This window comes from Pristis pectinata, chromosome 3 (assembly GCF_009764475.1).
Source record: "Pristis pectinata isolate sPriPec2 chromosome 3, sPriPec2.1.pri, whole genome shotgun sequence".
In the NCBI taxonomy this organism is placed as follows: domain Eukaryota; kingdom Metazoa; phylum Chordata; class Chondrichthyes; order Rhinopristiformes; family Pristidae; genus Pristis; species Pristis pectinata.
In genome coordinates, this window is record NC_067407.1 from 101461442 (window position 1) to 101477092 (window position 15651).

The following is a 15651-nucleotide window of genomic DNA, read 5'->3' on the forward strand; positions in this document are numbered from 1 at the left end:
AACATAATGCATTTTGTACATAGTACCCAATGCAGCTATAATGTGCCGGTGATGGAAGGAGTGAACACTTAGGGTGATGGATGAAGTACCAAGGCTTAACCAGCTTTTAACCAGCTTATAAAGTGAGCCATTCTTTTATGTAATATCATTACAAATTAATAATACCACACACATTACAACAAAGAAGGCAGACCACCAGCCCTTTCTCAGGCAAGTTAAGCTTGGGCAATAATGCTGGCCTTCCACATCCTGAGAATGGATATTTAAAAATGAAATGATGAATGTTGACATAAAGTCTCAATATCAGTTGAGGAAATGACAGATTCAATTCAGAACCATGGCCAGATTGTAACCACAGTATCTAATTAGCAATATCATGGTTCCTGCAGCTGATTAACCAAGTATCCTCATAACCCCACTACAGCTGTATTTGTTTAGCACTAAAATGGTCTAAGATGAAATAGGAAGTAACTAAATCAAAATTGATACCAGAATACAGTAGATTAGAAGGCAACTTACGAAAAAAAGACAGAATGAACCTAAGTGTTAACAATAAAATATGACTTGAAATAGAAAAAAGCAACCTTGCTGTGATAATATTACATCATTGGGCTATGGCCCTTGGCACTCATCATTTTGGGTGTCTGGCAATGATTTTCTTAAACACAAGTAGTTGTGTAATGTATTTTTTAATGATTACACAGACATTGATGAATGTAACGTAGCCACCTACTGCCATCATGGATGTGTCAACACACCTGGTTCTTATTACTGTCAGTGCAACATTGGTTTTCAGTTGGCAAGCAACAATCGCACATGCAGAGGTAAGCATCTGCTCTTACTCATAGTTCAGATACTTTCCATTAAGATATAATTTATCACCACCAGTCATTTCAGAATAAGGAAACTTTTCATTATCAGCTGTCAAAAGAATATATAAAAAGCCTTAAACACAAAAGTATAATTAAAGAATTATTTAATTCTTTTAATTTAATACAATTCTGATCGCCTTATTATAGGAAGGATGTGGAAGCGTTGGAAAGGGTACAGAGGAGATTTACCAAGATGCTGCCTGGATTAGAGAGTATGGATTATGAGGAGAGACTAAAGGAGCTAGGGCTTTACTCATTGGAGAGAAGGAGGATGAGAGGAGACATGATAGAGGTATACAAAATATTGAGAGAAATAGATAGAATGGACAGCCAGCGCCTCTTTCCCAGGGCACCAATGCTCAATACAAGAGGGCATGGCTTTAAAGTAATGGGTGGGAAGTTCAAGGGAGATGTCAGAGGGAGGTTTTTCACCCAGAGAGTGGTTGGTGCATGGAATGTGCTGCCTGGGGTGGTGGTGGAGGCTGATACGTTGGTCAAGTTCAAGAGGTTGTTAGATAAGCATATGGAGGAATTTAAAATAGAGGGATATGTGGGAGGAAGGGGTTAGATAGTCTTAGGAGTGGTTTGAAGGTCAGCACAACATGGTGGGCTGAAGGGCCTGTATTGTGCTGTACTTTCTATGGTTCTATGGTTCTATTTGTAATTCTCCAGGCACTCCCTCTGTCACATCAGCCCGATTAAAGTACGATGCCTGCAGTACCTTTCTGATTCAGAGCTTAACATGGAGTTAGTTTAAGCCTCCATCCTTTTAAGTCTTATTCAGCAACTCCAGCGGTTGGGAATCTTTCATTCTCCATAGTGACATCATTAGGCCTGGCAGCTGCTGCACAGCTCCATGTGTAATTCTCTATCACAGTCACTTTAAGCTGCTATTTTATAGTGTGAGCAATGACTTATTGCAATACTTTCCTACTCACTTCTGCCAGGCTGGCCGATGGCCACAGTTCATAGTAATTCTTGGTGTTCCAATAATTCCACAAAAAATCCTCTTGCAGGCTTATAAAACAGCCTGCCTTTTATGTTATAATAAATGTTGTAATAAAGAACCTTTTAGTTATCTTCCCTGATGGTTTGGTGAGTAAACACACACCTGCTATGGCACTGAAACATAAAGTTTGGTCTGTACTGCGGTTAATCCCTGTTGTGTGTCAATACGATACTTTCAGTTGCTGTTAGGACATTTGGACTATGGTGGAAATCAGTTTGTAAGAAATTAAACTTTTTATTGGTATTTACAGACACTTGTGCAAATACCATCTTAGAGCAGGCCATGGTTTGGCAGTTTTGCTCACAAGGTGAAATAGCCTACGTGGAATTAATGGCTTGGAATTTCCCTGGAGTTACTTCTGCATAGCTAGCATACCTTCACTGGAATTGTGACAGAAATTCAATTTATGTACACGAACAGGGTTTCTGCCATAATTCCTGCTAAGGTATGGTGAGGTGCAGATAACACTAAGTACTTGACCTTTCTCGAAGATGATATTAAAAGCTTGACCGCAAAAGTATTAGACAACTGCCAACACTCATGAAACTGTACTTGAGCAAAGAATAGTTGGGAGACCTTCTGATTAAAATATAGATAACAAAAGTGATTACTTACCTCTCGAAGAGAGATCTTGTCAGTCTCCACTTTTTGGCATATCTGTTTGTAAACAAAATTTTGAACTCAATTACTGACTGCTGTCTGTATTAGTACAGTTGATATAATGGTTAGATAACTATAAGAAAACTTTTTTAAACTGGAAATCTAATATAACCAGAAATCAAAATATGGCTCAACATTTCAGATAGAATGCGGTAGGATTTGAAGATTGTTACTTTGCCTTTTGGATTAGGTAAGATTAATCAGAACATCCCTTTCAGAACCTACGCTGATACGATGGCTGTGTTTGTACTTAGCAGTAAGCAGTTCTTGGAAAAGAAATAACTTCCAGTGATCTGGTGATAATTTGTAAAATAATCAAAGCCAATTGCCAAAATATATTAAATTGGAAGGTAAATTTTGGTCTACTTTTTTCCAAAGTGCTTGACTATGTTATAGAAAAAGTATCAGTCTCAGGATAAAGATTTTTTTTAAAAAATCACTTTTGACATTGGATTATAAACACTTCTGAACCCACACCTCTAACTCAGTCCATCCTTCAGTTCCTTCTCCCTCCTCGTCACTGTACTCCTAACAAGAAGGGAGACGCAATTCAAAAGTATAGCCTGGAACAATTAGGGCACAATGTGTGTGCAGCCCTGGTCGCCACATTAGAGGAAGTGTGGGAATTGTACAGAGGAGGTTCACCAGGATGTTATCTGGTATGGAGTTATAAGGATAAAGTGAATAAACTAGGTTTGCTTTCTTTGGAGTAAAGAAGCCTGAGGGATGACCTGACTGAGGTATACAAGATTATGAGCGGCGTACACAGTAAAAAAACCTTCTCCCTTAGCAGAGGTGTGTCTATGACCAGAGGACATAGGTTTAATGAAGGGGTAGGGGATTTAGAGGGGACTTGGTAAAGGATTTTTTCACCAAAAGGGTGGTTAAAATTGGAATGCACTATCTGAATGGGTGGTGGTGCTATGTACCTTCACAACATTTAAGAACTACTTAGGTGAGGACTTGAAATGCCATGGCATAAAGGGCTATGGGATAGTGCTGGGAAATGGGATTTGTATAGATAGGAACTTGAAGCTGTCACGGACACAATGAGCTGAAGGGTCTGTTTCTGTTCAGTATGTCTCTCTGTCTCTAATTCCATAAAATGGTTACAACTTTAACTAGATCCAAGAACTATTCTGGAACTATCCAACTCTAAGAAACAAACACATTAATTGGAATAGCTGCCTTACTCTATTGTGAGACTATATTCTGATGTCAGACCAACAGAGTTCCTCTTGATTTGAAAGTGCACCTGTTGTTTTCATTGGAACTTCTGAACACTTGGCAATACTCCCTGTCAGTCATACTATCTTGATAATCTTGCTGAGTGGATTATTCAGTCAATCTTCTCCATAATCATAACAACACTAGCCCCTTTAAAGTATATTTATCAATATACTTGGATGAAAAGGCTTTTGCAGAAAAGGTTTTTGAAAGGGCTGCCTTGGAAAAATGGCTTCACAATATTTCACACAAAACTTTCTTGTGTTTGCTGACATTCTGTAATTTTCAGCGTTCCATTATGTTACTTTGTAAGATGACTTTGCTGAGATTTTGTTTGATGTTTACAATTTCTCTTTCCCTTGAGATATTAATGAGTGTGAGGTGGGTTCTCCATGTGATCATCAGTGCTTTAATATTTTGGGTACATTCATCTGCCAGTGTGACCAAGGATATGAATTAAATCCAGACAAAGTTACATGCAGAGGTAACTACTGAATACTCTTTCAAAATTTGTGTAACTGATCTTAAGCTAACTTTGTGTGTCAGGTACCAATTGATCTGCAAAGTATTCTGAATCCTTTTCAATTCTCATTTAACCATTTAATTTTTTATCTGTTTAATTTTGTGTTTGTCTTCTGTGGTTTTCTGTTACTAATGTTTTAGATTCTTCTAATTATTATTTTGAAGTTCATCAGTTGGATGAGATGTACCAGTAATATACAAATTTTCTCTTTGTTCTGACCATAGAACAACTTTGTAATATTCTAACAAACTTCCAAATGTTGCCCAAGAACATTGTTTTTACAAATAAAGGCCTGAAAAAAAAGGCTTTGGTAGAATTCTGCTTTACTTTAAATGAAGGACTTAAAGAAAAACCAAGTGGAAAACTGACAGAAAGAGATCATTCCATCCTGGAACTAAAACCAAAATGACTTTGACCAAGTGCATAAGATAAAATCCATGAAAAGAAAATCACTGACCTTGAAGCTTTCTTGCTTAAGGAACTGGCAGATGGCTTCAGCAGAATACATCAAGGTCTAACCTTGCACACTATTGGTTCAGGTTATGCTAAGCTTCTTCTGAATCCTACTTAGTGCCTTTGCCGTGATCATGACATAGGCACTTTCCATTCTACTTTAATATTTATAATAATTGGCTGCCAATGGAAAAATTATTTATGCGTCCTTGTTCGGTAAACATACTGAAAAGGTATCTTTTGGTGGCATTCACCAGAAATCAATCCCTTTAGATTCATTAATTTATTATTTGTTGATATCCATTCCTGCTGGTTACATTTGTGTATGTTTTGATGAACTGTTATTAAAAATGCCAAAGTGTTGATAAAAGGAATGGAGTGTTCTTTTAAATGTTGTCATTTAGTCATATTGTCAGGCACAACAAAATAATGTCCAGTTGGATGCAAAGATGATATAGTCCCTTGAAATTTACCCATTGAATTTTAGTGTGAATTATGCCACTTCTCATTCTTGTTTGAATTGTTTTCCTCATCACATAAAATATCAAGCAACAGTAGCAAGATAATACAAGTCTATGCTGCAAAGTTCACATGAAAGCTTTTTTTATTAGTGCATTGTAAAATGAATGCACATTCTCTTGTACTGCAGATGTTGATGAGTGTGCCTATTCAAACTACATGTGCCAGTACCAATGTGTAAATGAACCAGGACAATTCTCATGCATCTGTCCCGAGGGATACAAGCTCCTGGGTACCAGAATGTGCCAAGGTAGGGTATTTCAAATGCTAGTTTCTTTTTACTTATGGTAGGGATGCACTTGTTACTTCGGATGCAGAAAAACTATAATTATTTTTGTATCATCTTGTCTCTATAGTATTATAACACCACCAAGTACTAGGATACCATGAGTCCGGAGAATGAGAAAAATCACAATTAGCTCAAATAATTACATGTAAACAGATAATCATACTGATGAGTTCTGATGCCCAATTGACCAACTGCTTACTAGTAAAAAGCAGACAGGCAGACGCTGAAAGCTCCTAATCAGTCTTTTGTTTGATCTTATGTTGCATATTGTCCTTTGTTATTCCTTTTAAACAAAGTTACATTAAAGAACCAGTAAGTATCACAAATGTAATAATCAAATTACACAGCATTTACAGCAGAGAAGCAGGCTATTCTCCTCAAATGGTACGTGCTGGTGTTACGTTCCACATGAGCTTCCTCCTACCCTACTTTATCTTACCCAAACACGATAGCCTGTTATTTTTTTCCTGTTAATATGTTTATCTTATTTGTCGTCAAATGTCATTTGCCTGAACAACCAACTCTGCTGGCAAATCCAATCCCAACCACTCTCAGGGCAAAGTGGGTTCTGCTGAATTCTCTGCCGAATTTAATAATTACTATCATTCAGCAACTTGTACTTCATCTCTTGCATTTGTTGTATTGCTTTTCATACCTCTTACTATGTATAGCTCATATTCATTCAACAGGTGTTAGAAACACAAGTAATATACCTAACAAATTCATCGAATCACTAGCTACATATCTACATACTGGGCAAGTTAGTAACATTCCCCAGATATGTTTATGCATGTTTATGTATTACTTTTTTTCTCACAACCTGCCAGCAATTAAGCTGATAACTGCATGGCAAGATCACTTGACCATGCAGAATTTTGGAGAAATTTTGGCTTACTATATTTATCCAATGAGATTTACATATTAAGCAAAAGAACAAGAAGGAATGAGAAGGCAAATGAATTAGAGTGGGTTGATTCAATGTCAAATCAGGTACGTAAAGAGAAATAAAACAAGAGAGAAAGGAATTGGTTTATTGGTTTACTTATTGGTTTATTATTGTCACTTGTACTGAGGTACAGTGAAAAGCTTGTCTTACAAACTGATCGTACAGGTCAATTCATTACACAGTGCAGTTACATTGAGTTAGTACAGAATGCATTGAAATAGTACAGGTAAAAACAATAACAGTACAGAGTAAAGTGTCACAGCTACAGAGAAAGTGCAGTGCAATAAGGTGCAAGGTCACAACAAGATAGATCGTGAGGTCATAGTCCATCTCATTGTATAAGGGAACCATTCAATAGTCTTATCACAGTGGGGTAGAAGCTGTCCTTAAGTCTGGTGATACGTGCCCTCAGGCTCCTGTATCTTCTACCCGATGGAAGAGGAGAGAAGAGAGAATGTCCCGGGTGGGTGGGGTCTTTGATTATGCTGGCTGCTACACCAAGACAACGAGAGGTAAAGACAGAGTCCAAGGAGGGGAGGCTGGTGTCCGTGATGCGCTGGGCTGTGTCCACAACCCTCTGCAGCTTCTTGCGGTCCTGGGCGGAGCAGTTGCCGTACCAAGCCGTGATACATCCAGATAGGATGCTTTCTATGGTGCATTGGTAAAAGTTGGTGAGAGTCAAAGGGGACAAACCAAATTTCTTTAGCCTCCTGAGGAAGTAGAGGCACTCGTGAGCTTTCTTGGCCATGGCATCTACGTGACTTGACCAGGACAGGCTGTTGGTGATGTTCACTCCCAGGAACTTGAAGCTCTCAACTCTCTCAACCTCAGTACCATTGATGTAGACAGGTGCATACACACCGCCCCCTTTCCTGAAGTCAATGACCAGCTCTTTTGTTTTGTTGACATTGAGGGAAAGGTTGTTGTCATGACACCATTCCACTAAGCTCTCTATCTCCTTCCTGTACTCCGACTCATTGCTGTTTGAGATACAGCCTACAATGGTGGTATCATCTGCAAACTTGTAGATGGAGTTAGAGCAGAATCTGGCCACACAGTCATGAGTGTATAGGGAGTAGAGTAGAGGGCTGAGGATGCAGCCTTGTGGGGCACCAGTGTGGAGAATAATCGTGTCGGAGGTATTGCTGCCTATCCTCACTGATTGTGGTCTGTTTGTTAGAAAGCCAAGGATCCAGTTACAGAGGGAGATGTTGAGTCCTAGGTCTCGGAGTTTGGTGACAAGCTTGCTTGGAATTATTGTATTGAAGGCAGAGCTGTAGTCAATAAACAGTAGTCTAACGTATGTGTCTTTACTGTCCAGATGCTTCAGAGCTGAGTGTAGGGCCAGGGAGATGGCATCTGCTGTAGACCTGTTTCGCTGATAGGCGAATTGCAATGGCTCCAGGTTGTCTGGTAGGCTGGAGTTGATGCGTACCATGACCAACCTCTCAAAGCACTTCATGATGGTGGATGCCAGAGCCACTGGTCGGTAGTCATTGAGGCATGTTACCTTGCTTTTCTTTGGTACCGGGATGATAGTGGTCTTCTTAAAACAGGAGGGAACCTGAGATTGAAGCAGGGAGAGGTTGAATATGTCCGCAAATACTTCTGCCAGCTGATCAGCACAAGATCTGAGCACACAGCCCGGGACACCATCTGGGCCAGGTGCATTCCTCATGTTCACTCTCTGGAAGACTGATCTTACGTCCTCCACTGTGATCACAGGTTCAGTTGTGTTGGTGGCTGTCAGAGTGGATGGTGACAATCCACTTCTCTTTTGTTCAAAACGCACATAGAATGCATTAAGTTCATCAGGAAGGGATGCGCTGTTGTTAGCTGTGCAGCCCAACTTCGTCTTGTAGCCTGTTATGGCATGTAAGCCCTGCCATAACTGGTGGCTGGTCAGGGACCCTATTTTAAGTTGGTATTGCCTCTTGGCATCCCTGATAGCTTTCCGAAGGTCATACCTCGATTTCTTGTACAAATCAGGATCACCAGATTTATGTGCAGCAGTCCTCTCCTTCAGTAGGGAGTGGATCTCCCGGTTCATCCATGGTTTCCTGTTTGGGAACACCTGTATTGTCTTCTTTGGTACAAAGTCCTCCACACACTTGCTGATAAAGTCTGTGATGGTGGTGGCATACTCATCAAGGCTGGCAGCTGAGTCTTTGAACATGGACCAGTTCATTGTCTCAAAGCAGTCACGTAGGAGCTCATCTGCTTCCTCAGACCAGCAATGCACGACTCTCTGTACCAGATCCTCCTGTTTCAGTTTCTGTTTGTATGCAGGGAGAAGGAGCACAGCCTGGTGGTCTGATTTCCCAAAGTGAGGACGAGGGGTGGCTCAGAAGGCATCTTTGATGGTTGTATAGCAGTGGTCAAGGGTGTTGGTGCCCCTGGTGGAGCAGGAGATGTGCTGATAGTATTTTGGTAACACACTCTTGAGGTTGGCCTGATTGGATTAAAAGAAAGGAAAATAAGGAAAATTAAAAAAATCTCAGAAGTTTATTATTTGTAGAAGCATTTATGAAGAAAGGAAAAAAATTACCATTCCAGTTCTTGCAGTTTGGTTATGGTAAGCATATTACTCAGGACACCTGAAAATTTGTTTTTACTGCTCTTTGAATATCAGTTAATAATGTCAACCAGCAATGTTAACTCTCTTTCTTTCCCCACAAACGTTGCTTGACCTAGTGAGTGTTCTCAATATTTTCAGATTTTATTTTACATTAATTGAAACAGGCACCCAGGGTTTTAGTTTAATGCCTGACCCAAAGGACATCATCTGCAGTGGCATTATTACTGCTTACTCCACCACCATCGATATCCTACCATTGACCACAAGCTCAACTGGACCAGCCACATGAGAGCTGTGTTTACAAAACCAGGTCAGAGGCTAGGTATTATGCATCCACCATCCTAAATATTCATTCCCTCCACCACCATCATACCATGGCTACAGAATATATCATCTACAATATGCAATGCAGTTATTGCCACTGTGCATTTGTGTTCTAGCTTTTTAATTTGTAAAGAACCATACAGGAAAGAGTAATATTATTTTATGCAGAACATATTCGTTCATGATGATTATTGGGATAGTCAGCCTAGAGAGGGTTGGAGTGATACCATTTTCTAGGTAATCCTTTATTTGAAGGTAGAATTCATCAAGATAGTGGTGATACAGGTAGACTGTTACATAATGAATTAATATTTCAAAAGCAGGAATAATGTGCATTTATGTAGTGCTTTTAACATAGACTTATTGATCCAAAGTGCTTCACTGAGTTGGGATAAAAATAAATTTGCAGTCCATTAGCTCCTAATGTAAGTCCTATAAGGCAACAAAATTGTGATTCTCTCCTTTATCCTCCTGTCATCTCCATTTAGCTAGTGGGGCTAAGCATCACAGAGGAATGAAATCTTCCACTGGTTCCTACATTAATGTACCTCCATCTCACAGTCAGCTGACAAACACAAGTCCTCCTCACAAATTCTGCCATCCCCCTCTCCACACTATTGTAACTGTGTACAGCAGGCATTCCTAACTATCTGTTAACCAGCTTCTCAATCTAGATAGCTGCCATGCAGAAGCTGAGTAAAATATTAAACATGTGATGCTGATTTTAAAATCATGCACACCTCAATACACTGTGTTGCAGGAGAAAGTACAGGTTGGTAAAGACAGGGTGAAAGCTACAAAAGAGGAATTGAATTAAAACATCAGAGCTTTGGTTGAGTTGGGAATCTGTATCAATATAGAACTGCAATTATGGAGCAAAACACTGCAGAATTATAGCAAATACCGAGGATATCAACATTACTCAAAGCAAGTACTGATCTCAAACTGGTGGCTTTATTGTTCAGTAGAATTACAATGTGTTGACCATTGCTGTCTCTGCAACAACTATTATCTCAGAAGTGACCCATGGGCACTGCCATTACAGCATTTTAAGGACATTGTAATTCAGTATTAATCATCCTTTCCTAATTTTATATTTTGTATGTTCCATTTTTATTTCCTTGCAACAGATATAAATGAATGTGAAACTGGAAATGTTTGTGAGGAACAAGAGAAGTGCTGGAACTATAATGGTGGGTACAGATGTTATCCTCAAAATCCATGCCATGAGCCTTATACTCAGATGACTGAAAAGTAAGTAAAAAAAACTTTTCATCTGTGTTGAAAACGACTTCAAATGGTCTTGTTCATTTCCTACGTTGTGAAGGATGTGAGAAGATGCATCTTAAATGTAATGTACTGCAGATGCTGGAAGTCTGAAATAAAGCAGAAAACGCTGGGAATGCTTTGTACGATCATGAAACAATTGTAGAGAAATAGAATTTCAGGTCACTGACTTTTCATCACAGTTCTGATAAAAAGCCACAGACTTGTAAGCATCTGAACAAATATGTTTACCTTAGAACATAAAGCATTTGAAAATCTGATGAGTTATGAACTAATTTATGAAATGCGAGAAATGTCAAAGACAAGTGTTCATCATTTCCTCTTTGAAAAGTATTTTCAGGTCAGCAATACCTGCATTCACATAGAAACAGCTTCTTCAATTAGTGTTCAATGTCCCTAAATGTAAAAAGCCTTTTAGAATTATAGAAAAGAATCATAAAAATTCCTCCCATTGTGCTCCTGCCAGACAATCTTGGTTGTACAAGTTAACGCTGACACTTGCCAGAGTTTGGGGAAGGTACTTCATAGAAGATAAGAGAGAAGAGAATTAGGTTTATTATCACTGATTTATATGTTGTGAAATTTGTTGTTTTGCGGCAGCAGTACAGTGCAAAGACATAAAATTACTATAAATTACAAAATAAATATATAGTGCAAAAAAAAGAAATAACAAAGTGGTGTTTATGGACTGTTCAGGAATCTAATGGCAGAGGGGAAGAAGCTGTTCCTGAAATGTTGAGTGTGGGTCTTGAGGCTCTTGTGCCTCCTCCCTGATAGTAGTAACAAGAAGAGGGTATGTCCCAGATGGTGAGTGTCCTTAGTGATGGATGCCGCCTTCTTGAGGTACCACCTCTTGAAGATATCCTCAATGGTGGGGAGAGTTGTGTCCATTGATAGAGCTGGCTAAGTCTACAATCCTTCACAGCCTCTTGCAATCCTGTGCATTGGAGCCTCCATATCAGGCTGTGATGCAACTAGTCAGAATGCTCTCTACCATTCATCTCTAGAAATTTGCAAGAGCCTTTGGTAACATACCAAATCTCCTCAAACTCCTAACGAAGTAGAGCTGCTGGTGTGCCTTCTTTTAACATTTTACATTGAAATGATTTTTTTAAAATTTAAATGTCTTTGTACTATTAGTACATTTTCATCTAATAAACAAGAACAAACTTGTAGATATTCAAGAAATCAACAAGAACCAAATAAATTAATTGCCAGTCCTAACCTGGTTCACAGAAACACATTATTCCATCTAACAGCTCAACATTTAACACAGATACATTTTCCTAAAAACTGTTTCATATTTACTCATTGTGCTTCTTGAAACAATTTAAGTTGGTGTTCATTCTTCATGACTGCATTTGACAGTATTCCATACCCTCACCCCTCCCAAACCACTCTAGCATACTCTCCCCTACTTGCTTTATTGGTGATAGCGTTATTCTCCCAATCCCACTCCAACTCTTCCAAAGCCCACTTCACCTTCTTCCCCCCCCCCACCAGTTCATAATTCCAAGCTGACTTCCCTTTTCCTGTCATTGCTATTAATTCCTTTGCATTTTGCTCTTCATTTTTCTGTCTTTCTCTTTTGTGGCACCCATTGCCATTTCTGCAAGACTACCTTGTTCCTGGCCTCAATACCATCCATTTCACCTTCCACATTACTATTTATTGTCCTTCTCCACACACTCTTTCCTTATCCTACTTTACTGCCATCTGTAATTGATCGTAATTACACTGCTACCAATTAATAGAAGGATACCAGTTGTTTCACATTCCAGGTAGAAATTGATTTTCTCACAGGATACAGTATTCTTTTATTAGAAGTGGAAAACCATCCATGGGAGAAAGTCCTGGTATGGTCCATTATTGATGGAACTCAAGCAGAAGAATATTGAGAGGACACAGCCCTGACTCATGCTGATTTTGTCAGCAAGATCTACCTGTGCACAACAAAAGCAGAAAATGCTGGAAACACTCAGCAGGTCAGGCAGTGTCTGTGGAAAGAGAAACAAAGTCTGATGAATTCTGTTTCTCTCTCCATAGATTCTGCCTGACCTGCTGAATATTTCCAGCATTTTCTATTTGTTTCGTATTCCTAGCATCTGCACTTTTCTGTAATTTTCTATCTGTGTACAGTTCACTGACACACATCTGCATTCCCTGAAGACACTGAAAGACACACGTCCATATTTCCTGACATTTAAGAAAGGGCCACCTTCCTTTAAGAAAGGTCCACCACAAGTTCAGATCTTCATTTTCATTTAGACATATATTCAGGACCAAATAAGGATACAATGTGTAACAATTAGCTTTACAGCATTATTGCAAGAACATTGTGGGACTTACAAGGACTTTGTATGCTTATAATAGAAATATTGCTCCGCTTGTTTTCTTTACAGTCGGTGTGTTTGTCTGGCAACTAATGCAGCCTGCCGTGACCAACCTTATTCCTATGTGTACAAATACATGAATATTCGATCAGATAGATCTGTTCCCTCTGATATCTTCCAAATTCAAGCAACAAGCGTTTACCCCAATACTTTCAACACCTTCCAAATCAGCTCTGGGAATGAAGGAGAGTTCTACCTGAGGGTGAGTAATGCATCAATGTTTTTTGTTGGTTAAATGAAAAAGATGGTCCTCAAAAATCTGCGTAATAGCCAACATGGTCCCAGTAGAAATCAGTGCAATTATCATAATTTTTTTCAGACCTGAGAATAGGTCCTATAATTTGGTTATCAATGGAATGTATCCCACAGCAAGAGTGCTTTTCAAATACCTGGCAGCTGAAGGGGCCAGCAAATAATGCATGGTTACAGAATAGGACAGGAATGAGTGCTGGGTTTCCCTAAAACAATTATTTATTTCCAACCTCCTCCTCCACCACCACCACCACCACCCCCACCCCCACCGAGTCTCTCTTGGAAGAAGCTTCTAAGTTTATGAAAAGTTCTGCCACCTTTCATTTTGGGAGCTGCCCAACCCAGTTATTTGGGTGTTAGGCCTGGCTTGACTGGTTGTAATTTAGCAGCTTAATGAGTCAAAATTAAATTCTTGGACACAAAAGGTTTCCAGCCCTATAGACGTCTGTGCCAAAAGCCAGGTTTAGGGTTGGCAAAGGCTCTCCCCCAATATGTCATGCAACAAAGTTCAGTGTGAAAAATAATGAAAGAGCTGTGAAATTTTAGGGCCTTAATCAATGTTGGGGTGAAACAAATGTTGTTAAAAAGAATTTTCATTTAAATGGTTTACTTTCAGCAGCGAAAGACAGAAGTATAAAAGCCTAGATCAGTACCACACATGTTCCATCCACAAACTGTATGACATCTAGGATGTCAGAAACACAGCATCTAAGGGACATGCTGGCTGGAGGAGGAAGCTTTCTGCATTGAACTCTCCACTGTGCCACTTTTTTGTAATTGCTCCAGAGTGAGTGCCTTTACACATTGAAGTGCAAGAACCAACTGGTCTAATTTGAAACATGCATCACAGTATAGTGTACAGCACAAAAAAAAACATTCCTTGGCCTTGGGCATTTCCTTTATGCCTGAAGTGCAGCAACATTGAATTAAGGCTAATGAAGATTTCATAATCTGAGTGTGATGTAGCTCTTTGGCAAGTAGGCAGTTAATTCAAAAAGCAATAAGTGTCTCTGGAATCTAATGTTATTTGAATTCTGCTCAGTAGTATCTCATTACATTTCTTTATGACATCTCTTCCTCCATACCACAGCTGAGAATGCCTTTGAACATTATAGAGGTATACCAGTATACCTCAAAGATTCCTTGCTGTGCTCACTGCTCCACCTATGCTCTATCCCTTCATAATGTTACTGCCACTCCTGTCACTCTGTAGAAGTACAGCAGGAGTAGAAAATGAACAAAAGGGACTTATTGCCCCATCCAGCTTTCCATGACTAAGACACCTAACTCTTGCACAAGAAAGAAAATGCAAAGCCACAGATATATTTTTAAATTTACCACATTATTTATTTAACTAATTATTTTGTGCTCCCACAGCAAACAAGTAATGTGAGTGCAATGCTCGTTTTAGTGAAACCATTGACAGGACCAAAGGAGTACGTTGTGGATCTGGAGATGCTTACAGTCAATAGTGTAATGAACTACCGGACTGTGTCTGTACTGCAGTTGACAATAGTGGTGGGGCCTCATCCATTTTAATATGTGCAGCAGTGATTAAGTACAGCCAAAATGAAGCATTTCTTACCACAGCATTTAACATTCTGGTCTGATTATGTAAGTTGCTTTATGATTCAATTTAGCCTTCACTTTTGTATTTTTTGTGTCTTTTTGTACAAAGTGCCTTCAGTAATGAACTTACTAAAGTAAATATACATTAGAAATTAATATTTAAAGCTACATAAAGCTCTATAATGTTTGCTATTCAGCCCAAAATTAAGTACTTAATATCATGATGTACAAAGTTGTTTCTTATCAAATAAATGTACCTCCTATATTAAATTGTTGCCTTTGAAATATTTTTATAACTGTGGATAGTAATCCCAATAAAAACGAATATCAACCTCAATTTTCACAAAGAAATTTCATAGAAAATACTACTTTGTTGTAAAATGATTGCTTGCACTGACCCAAATACAGTTAAATTCAGGCTGAAGTTTTAAGTGTTCTGTATAACATCTCTTAACAGAAATTGTGGTGCAGCCTCTACAATTAATACTTTCTGACATTTACAAACTCATTATAAATATTAGGCTGGGTGTACTTGGAATGCTATTAAAAGCACATCTACTGCCCTGAAAATTTCTGGATTACTGAAGTGATTCAAGCATGGCAGGATATGAATCCCACTCCATCAGTGATCTATACTACCAGACCTGTTAGTATAGCCAGGGTTGGGAGGAATTAATAAATTATATATGCTACCAACAGCATCCATGCCAGCAGGGGAACTATTTGGCAGGAGGGCAAAAGGGAAGTGAA

The 15651-nt window shown here is 39.0% G+C and overlaps 1 protein-coding gene across 2 annotated transcripts in view; it reads left to right on the forward strand.

Moving 5' to 3' along the window:
- LOC127568380 (EGF-containing fibulin-like extracellular matrix protein 1) overlaps positions 1–15134 on the forward strand; it is a 74491-nt gene extending 59357 nt beyond the window's left edge. Inside the window, exons 6-11 of one of the 2 annotated variants that reach the window (XM_052012050.1) lie at positions 705–824; positions 4133–4252; positions 5394–5513; positions 10531–10654; positions 13090–13282; positions 14710–15134. In XM_052012050.1, the coding sequence (XP_051868010.1) occupies positions 705–824; positions 4133–4252; positions 5394–5513; positions 10531–10654; positions 13090–13282; positions 14710–14871 (839 nt within the window). In that variant the 3' untranslated portion in view covers positions 14872–15134. The remainder of the gene's footprint in view (positions 1–704; positions 825–4132; positions 4253–5393; positions 5514–10530; positions 10655–13089; positions 13283–14709) is intronic. The other variant, XM_052012051.1, reaches the window with a different exon arrangement.
- The last annotated feature ends 517 nt before the right edge of the window (positions 15135–15651 follow it).